General features: G+C 44.1%; 1 protein-coding gene across 1 annotated transcript in view; it reads right to left on the reverse strand.

The window, feature by feature from the left end:
* The window catches only part of CCL28 (C-C motif chemokine ligand 28), a 28456-nt gene extending 21976 nt beyond the window's left edge, over positions 1-6480 (reverse strand). Inside the window, 2 exon segments of the mRNA XM_032851421.1 lie at positions 6145-6378; positions 6381-6480. Of these exon segments, the coding sequence (XP_032707312.1) occupies positions 6145-6378; positions 6381-6480 (334 nt within the window).
* Positions 6481-7491: the final 1011 nt, after the last annotated feature.

Here is a 7491-nt window from a genome sequence, read left to right on the forward strand (position 1 = left end):
TCACCCCTTACGGAGCTACATCACACTGCAGATGCCTACAAAGGAAGGTGTCCACTGCTAACACCAAGGAAGCAGGAAGGACTTACCAAGCATTGATGCATGAAATTGCTATGCCTGAATAATATCCTCCCAGATCCTTTTTGGAATGATGGGATAATGTTTGGGTAGTGGAGAGAGAATGAGGCTTTTTCCTTTACTTAAATATGAAGCCATTTGGTCATTAGTACTTCTCACAGCATGGTTGGGGGATAGTCCTGAAGGGGATGGGGATAATTTTGAGCCAGAGTGACATACTAAAAGTCATTACTGCACAGTAGTTAAGTGTATGGAGACAAACAACCAGATTCAATCCCTGGCTTTACCACTTACTAGCTCATGTTGGATGAGTTACTTCGTTCTCTCTGTGTCAGTTTCTCCATCTGTCCTATGGGGGTGGTGATAGCACCAACCTCACAGGAATGTTATGAGGGTTGCATGGGTTTATATACTTAAGTGTTTAGAACAAAGTGACAAATGTTAAACACTCAATAATTAGAAACAAGGGGCACCTGGGTGGCTCAGTCAGTGAAGCATCTGCCTTCAGCTCAGGTCATGATCTCAAGGTCCTAGGATCTAACCCGCACTGGGCTCCTTGCTCATCAGGGAGCCTGCTTCTCCCTTTCCCTCTGTCTGCTGCTCCCCCTGCTTGTGCGCTCGCTCTCTCTCTCTCTCTCTCTCTGTCAAATAAGCAAATAAAATCTTTAAAATAATAATAATAATAATAATAATAACTAGAAACAAAACTGCATTGCCTGCTCCATAGTGGGTATCCAGTGTCAATATTAAGCGTTTGTGAAATGTGCCCATTGTCCATTTCCCCTCAGCTTCAAGTTCGTCCTTAATTGCCAGTTCTGTGGAATTAACATGAGCCCTTTAAATGTTTTTCCTTCACCAGCTAGCCTGCCATTAAACTCCGTCATGGAGGACCCCGGAACGGCATTGCTGCAAGCAGGAGTTCTCCTTCCAGGCGGCAGGTGCTCCTACTGGGTGGGCTCACGCCGGCCCCACCCCCGTGGGCTGCCGCTCCTCTGGGGGGGGGGGGGGCTGGTAGCGTACGACCGCTGGCCGCACCCGCTCAGGCGGTTTGGTGGCACAATGTCTCCAGCGGGACATTTCCTTGCGAAGAACTTGCCCTGTGCAGTCTGGAGGGCAGACCAAGGGATTTCGTGGCCATTCCGTGAGCTGTGGCTGTGCCCTCTCCAACAGGGTCTCAGCTGGGCGGGGCAGGGGGAGGATCTCTTCCCTCCAAAACTCCCCTTCAGCCCTCCCAATATCAGCCCTATCCATCCCCATACGTTTTAGAGCTCTGTGTGCTTCCTTCTAGCCCATCTCTTGGTATAGTTAATCGTTTGGTACATTAATTTTTCCCTGTTCAAATTTTTGTCAGGTTTCTGTCTCTTAATAAGACTCTCGCTGATAATGAATGAATAAATGGAACTTCAATATTTCAAACTATTCCCAGAATTTTGTATGTTGTTTTTAAGATGAGTGATCCAAATTTTTAAGAAATGGCTATGTGTTAAATAGTTATACTCTTAACTATGGTTAATTAAATGAAGGGGTGCCTGGGTGGCTCAGTTATTTAAGCATCTCCGTTCTGCTCAGGTCATGTTCCCATATTCCAGGAATAGATCCCAGGATCTATCCCTGGGATAGATCCTGGCATTGGGCTCCTTGTTGGGGTGGGGGTGGGGGGTCCTGCTTCTCCCTCTCTGCTGCTCTCCCTACTTGTACTCTCTCTCTCTCCCTCTCAAATGAATAAATAAAAATCTTTTTAAAAATTAAATGAAGAAAATAGTAGGTACTGTGTAAATAGTTCTTCTTATGTTTCTAAAAATCTGTATGTATATTTGTAAATGCACAGAGTTCTGGAAGGATACACAAAACCCAGAGGGGTTATTACCTCTGGATAGAGGAGAGGGATGAAAGGAATGGGGAAGGATACTTTCATATTTTTGATGCTATATTTTCTATTTTAAAAATTTATACTGAGTACATGTTACTTTTATAATTTTAGGAATTAAATTCTTTGATTTGTGTGACTTGTCATAATTTTAACTTAAAAATTTGGTGATAGAATCTGGTGAGAGGAAAGGGAAGGAAACTGACTATTACTTTTTTTTTTTTTAAGAGATTTCATTTATTCATTTATTTGACAGAGAGCATGCACAGCAGGGGGAGCTGCAGAGGAAGAAGCAAGCTCCCCCCAGAGCAGGGAGGCCCATGTTGGGCTCAATCCCAGGATCCCAGGACCCCAGGATCATGACCTGAGCCAAAGGCAGAGGCTCAACTAACCGAGCACCCTGAAAACTGACTTTTATTCAGCACCTCCTCTATGCCAAACACTTTCCTTCTGTTATCTCATTTAATGATGAGAATAACTAGGTAAGAGAGACATTATTGTTCCTGTTTTACTACTAAGAAAACGGGCTCAGAGCAATTAAGCAATTTCTCAAGTTCATGTATTTGGAATTTTGACCTGGCCTTTTGGATTCCAAAGTGACTCTTCCAGTCTGGCCAGTATTTCTCAAACTGGGTTTCATAGGAGGGGGCCTCTGGGTGTGTGGTAAGGAAAAAACCACTTCTCATTCTGAACGTGGTAATATATGCACATACAACTCAAAATCTGCATCTTAAGAATCCGTGTTATATTCATGTTTGGAATGATGATGTTAGTTTTGACCAAACATTAACTATTAATTTAAATTATTATTATTATATCGAAATATTCTTGGCTTTATAGTTGTGTTTTAATTTAAATTTTAAATTTATTTGGGGGTTTAATACCTGGTTTCATGTTTATATATCAAGTAACATGGTAAAATAATTTAAAGGTCATCCCTGAGAGTAAAAAAGAATGTTTTCCTTTAAAGGGGCCTGTATACGACTCTAATTTGAGAAGATTGCTGTTATGTCATTCATTATGACATAAAAAGAACATTTTAAAACACCCTGGTGTTTTTTTGTTTGTTTGTTTTTATTTTGGGGGGGTGCCTGGGTAGCTCAATCAGTTGAGTGGCTGATTCTTGGCTTTGGCTGAGGTCATGATCACTGAGTCCTGGGATAGAGCCCTAGTTGGGACTCCCTGCTCAGCGGGGAGTCTGCTTCTCCCTCTTCCTCTGTTCCTCCCCACTGCTCATTCTCTCTCTCTCTCCCTTAAATAAATAAATTAAATCTAAAAAAAAGGATACCAGCAGCAAGTCCCTAGCAAGTATCCGCGTAAGGAAGGGCCATTCTACTCTGAGAAAACAGGCTGTCAGAAAGAAGAGGTCAATTTGGGTTCTGAAGAAAAATCTGCCACCTTGAGTCTGCTGGACACAAGCGGAGCCTTAGTCTCAATGTACAGTCAAAACGCCAGGCCCACAAAGCCCTAGATTGCAGCTTCAAATAATCTGGCTCAGGGCCACTGAGGGTGGATGATAGACATTTTTATGGACTCAGTATTGAGTTCTGGGAGCCAGCAGCCACGTCAGCAGCTAAAGGGCTTGCCCTCCTACCTTTGGGTGGAATCCAAGCCTTTTAATTTCAGGCAAGTCAACTGCTTCCTGATTTATGCATAACACTCTGGGAATGCCAATTACTGAGCCATAACATTGAAATGGTCATTTACAGGCAACACTAAGATAATGGAACAGTTGATGCCCTGTAAGAACAAAATGTATTTCTCCAAGTCTCAGACTGGCACAGGCCACTTCCTGATCCCCAGCCCCAGCCTGTGACAGTTGCCAAAGCTGTCTGCTCCCCCTTCCCTGCCCTGCTCAGTTCTCCCCCATCCCCACCTCCCCTTCCTCTCTTGCCTTCCCGCTCCCAGGCTGGAATCCCTTGGACCCTCCCCCAGGACATGTGGGACATGGAGGTACTCAGTGGATGTCTTTTATGGAAAGCCCTTCATTGGTTGCCACTCTCAGTTCCACAACTCCTCTCAGGGATGGCTCATTTTTAAATGGCAGAGGGTTGGTGTTTCGCAGACAATGTGATTTTTCCGGTGGCCCAAACTACCTTTGGAAAAAAGTCCTGGGAATAATCCAGAAGGTCACCGGGGTCTCCTCTGGGGTCTCCTCCGTTCTCTTTCTTTCTTACCCTCATCAACTCTACCTTTTTCAAACATCTCCGTGTTTTGTGGTTCCACCCTCTCTGTCAGGACTCCATCCCACATGAAGCTTGGCCCTGGCCCAACAGGGGGGTCCCTTACTACCCCTGCCCCTCTGCCTGTCCTCCTCTCCCGTGGCGGGGTATAGGGGGGCTGCTGCTCTCGCTGAGGGGACTGTTGGAAACAGGAAGCTGAAGGAAGAAATGTACACTTTACTTCAAAGTTTTATGTGGGAAGAAAAAAAAATTTTGCATTGCCAACTAGGAATAAGACCTTAGCAGGTAAGCCTTTGAGAGACAGTGAAAGTGAATCCTAAAATTTTCATGGAGCATTTTTCTGAAAAAATTTTACAGAAACATATAAAATGACACACTGTGTCTTTTTATGTGTCATGATCTCAGGGTCCTAGAATCAAGCCCCGCATCCGGCTCTCTGCTCAGCGGGGAGCCTGCTTCCCCCGCCCCCACCTGCTTGTGATCTCTCTCTCTCTCTCTGTCAAATAAATAAATAAAATCTTAAAAAAATAATAAATGAAGAAGAGATCACACAGATTTTTTTCTGTACTCAGTCATATAACCCAGTACACAGGGGTCCTGTACTGGGGCCTCTGAACAAAGGCCTGTAGGAACCAGGAAGTTAAGAGGATGAGAGCCAACTTCAGAGAAGGACAGAGACTGGTCTGCTCCAGCCAGTTCTTGCCACAGGACTTGGAACCATTGTTGCCAGCTGTGATTTTTCAAGAGAAGTTTTAAAATCCAATTTGTGTGTCTTTTGTGAGAATGTGTATATGAAATCTCTGTTTTTAGTTTTTAGTTTTTGAAATCTCTGTTTTTAAATGTTGGCTTAATGTTTTCCAAAGCAGACCAAACAAAACTTACATTTCACCTCTGTTCTGGATTTAGAGAATCTATTCAGAATAAAGGGGATAAGAGTCAAATCAGTGAAATAATAAGTACTTATGTTTAGGTTTTCCTACGTACAGTAGAAAACATTGCTTCTGGTCCAAATGCAGTTATAATCTCCATATATAAGTTAGCAATTCACAATTTAAGTTCCCTTTGATATAATTTGTATGGTTCAATCTTCTTTATCCTTTGTCCTTTTTTGTTGTTGTTAAAGACGCACTTTTTTTTTAAAGATTTTATTTACTTATTGGAGAGAGAGACAGAGATAGCAAGAGAGAGCAGAAGCAGGAAGGAGAGGGAGCAGCAGGCTCCTTGCTGAGCAGGGAGCCCAACGTGGGTCTCTATCCCAGGACCCTGGAATCATGACCTGAGCCAAAGGCAGATGCTTAACCAACTGAGCCACCAAGGCACCCCAATACACATTTATTTGAGAGAGAGAGAGAGAGAGAGAGAGAGACACCAGTGGGGGGGGGGTGCAGAGGGAGAAGAGAAGCAAACTCCCAGCTGAGCACAGAGCCTCAAGTGGGCTCAATCCCATGACCCCAAGACCCCAAAAGACCATGACCTGAGCTGAAATCAAGAGTCAGAGGCTTAACCAACTGAGTCACCCAGGCGCCCCTATTCTGTATCCTTTTTTCAATGTCAGATTGAAGTTTTGGTTTTCAGCATCCACTGGGCTGACTTTGTTGCTCCCAAACCCCTAACTGAGAAAGGTCAAGTCTGTCTTTCCTGTCAGAACATGCACACTTGTATCCAGTGTAGCAGGCTAGGGTGAGGGGGGAGACAGATGAATAATAGGGGCTTTCCTCCAACCTCTACCTGGGGATTTTCTAAGACACTGTTGTCAGAAAAGGAAACACAGCTCAGAGTGGCTGTGCGGAAGAATCTCATCCTTCATGTTGCAAATTACTACCATTCCCGTTCAAATGAGGTTTCTTCCTTCTTGAAGGTCGAGAACTTAAATCTTGTAGGTAATTGGAAATTCCTGCCCGAGGAGATCAAACTTCGTGCCCCACATTGCCGCCAGCCCCTCACTCCTTCCAGCTCCATCTTGAGAAGCAGTACCCCCTCTTTCCCCTGGAGGCTTAGAGAGACAGCACCCCCACTCACCTTCTGAGTTGGGAAGGGCCACACAGGTGACCAAGACCATGAGAGCGAGTCCTGTCTGCTGCATTCCTGCCTGCCTCCCCAGCCCGGGCTGCACTGTGGGTGAGGCTAGAGGATCAGGAAATGGGGCTGGAGGTGGCCTTGGGAGCAGAACATGTGGAGGAAAAGGAAGCCAGGAAGCCCCGCCCCCTGAGGTGCTGGGGTACCTACTTCTCATGTTTCTTTCCTTGAGACCGTTTCATTCTTAAGACCCGACCTTTCTGGTCTAGTGAGGTCATCCTGGTCAGACTCCTCGGGGTCCGGCAATGTCAGCGGGGATCTGGCAGTGGGTGAGGCCATTGTGAGTTGGGGGTGTGCATCAGAATCACATGGGAACCATTAAAAAATAGTGATCTACTTGAATTCCTCCCCAAACCTATAAATCAGGATTGGAGGTGGGGGGGGGCATCATTTGAGTTCTTTGGAAGATCCATAGGTGATTCTGATGGACACCTCTATCGAGAACCATGGCCTAAAGGAATCCGAGTGTTTTAAGTAACTTGGTGAAACTAAGAGTTTCTGGTTTCGGGGACAAGGGTGACAAGTCATAAAAAAAAATTATCTGATGGAAAGATATGGAAAAATTCAACCTCACTGTGGTCTTGGTTTACAGCCAAATTATTTCCAGTGGAGCTGTTAGTCTATTTAGGAGGAAAGTAAGACAGGTTAGAAACTCTTCTTCCCTCTAGGCTTGCCTAGTAGAAAAGAGAGGTCCAGAACAGGTGTGACAGGAATAAGGAGGTGTGAGTCTGGTCCAACTTTGTTGCTAATCAGCTTTGAGAATAAGACCATAGGGTAGGGTGAGGATAATTGGAATCTTATCCTGCCTTTTTTACTAACTGGTTTCATAACCTCTGAGTATGTATTTAACTTTTCTGTAAATAAGGAGTCAGCCTGGACAATCTCCAAAATCCTGCTATACTTCCTCTATAATTGCTGTGTTTCGTGCAGTAGCCTTTGTTCACGTGTGGCCCCCGTACATTTAAAATGTGCCAGTCCAAATTCAGATGCACTATGAGCACAAAATACACACCAGATTTCAAAGACTTAGTACAAAATATATGAAATACTTCATTAACTTTCATATTGATTACATGCTGAAATGTAATTGGGTATAAATGTATTTGGATATATTAAGTAGAATAAAATACTACTAAAATTAACTTCCCTTGTTTCTTTTTATTTTTTTCATGACTACTCGGAAAACTTTAAGTTATGTAGGTAGCTTACTTTATATTTGCATTGGGCAGTTGCTTTGTAAGGTCAAGAGTGCGAGGTCAGAATTGTCCCCCAGCTGTCAAGACATGGTAC

This window comes from Lontra canadensis, unplaced genomic scaffold (genome assembly GCF_010015895.1).
Source record: "Lontra canadensis isolate GAN:19392208 unplaced genomic scaffold, GSC_riverotter_1.0 scaffold5, whole genome shotgun sequence".
In the NCBI taxonomy this organism is placed as follows: Eukaryota; Metazoa; Chordata; class Mammalia; order Carnivora; family Mustelidae; genus Lontra; species Lontra canadensis.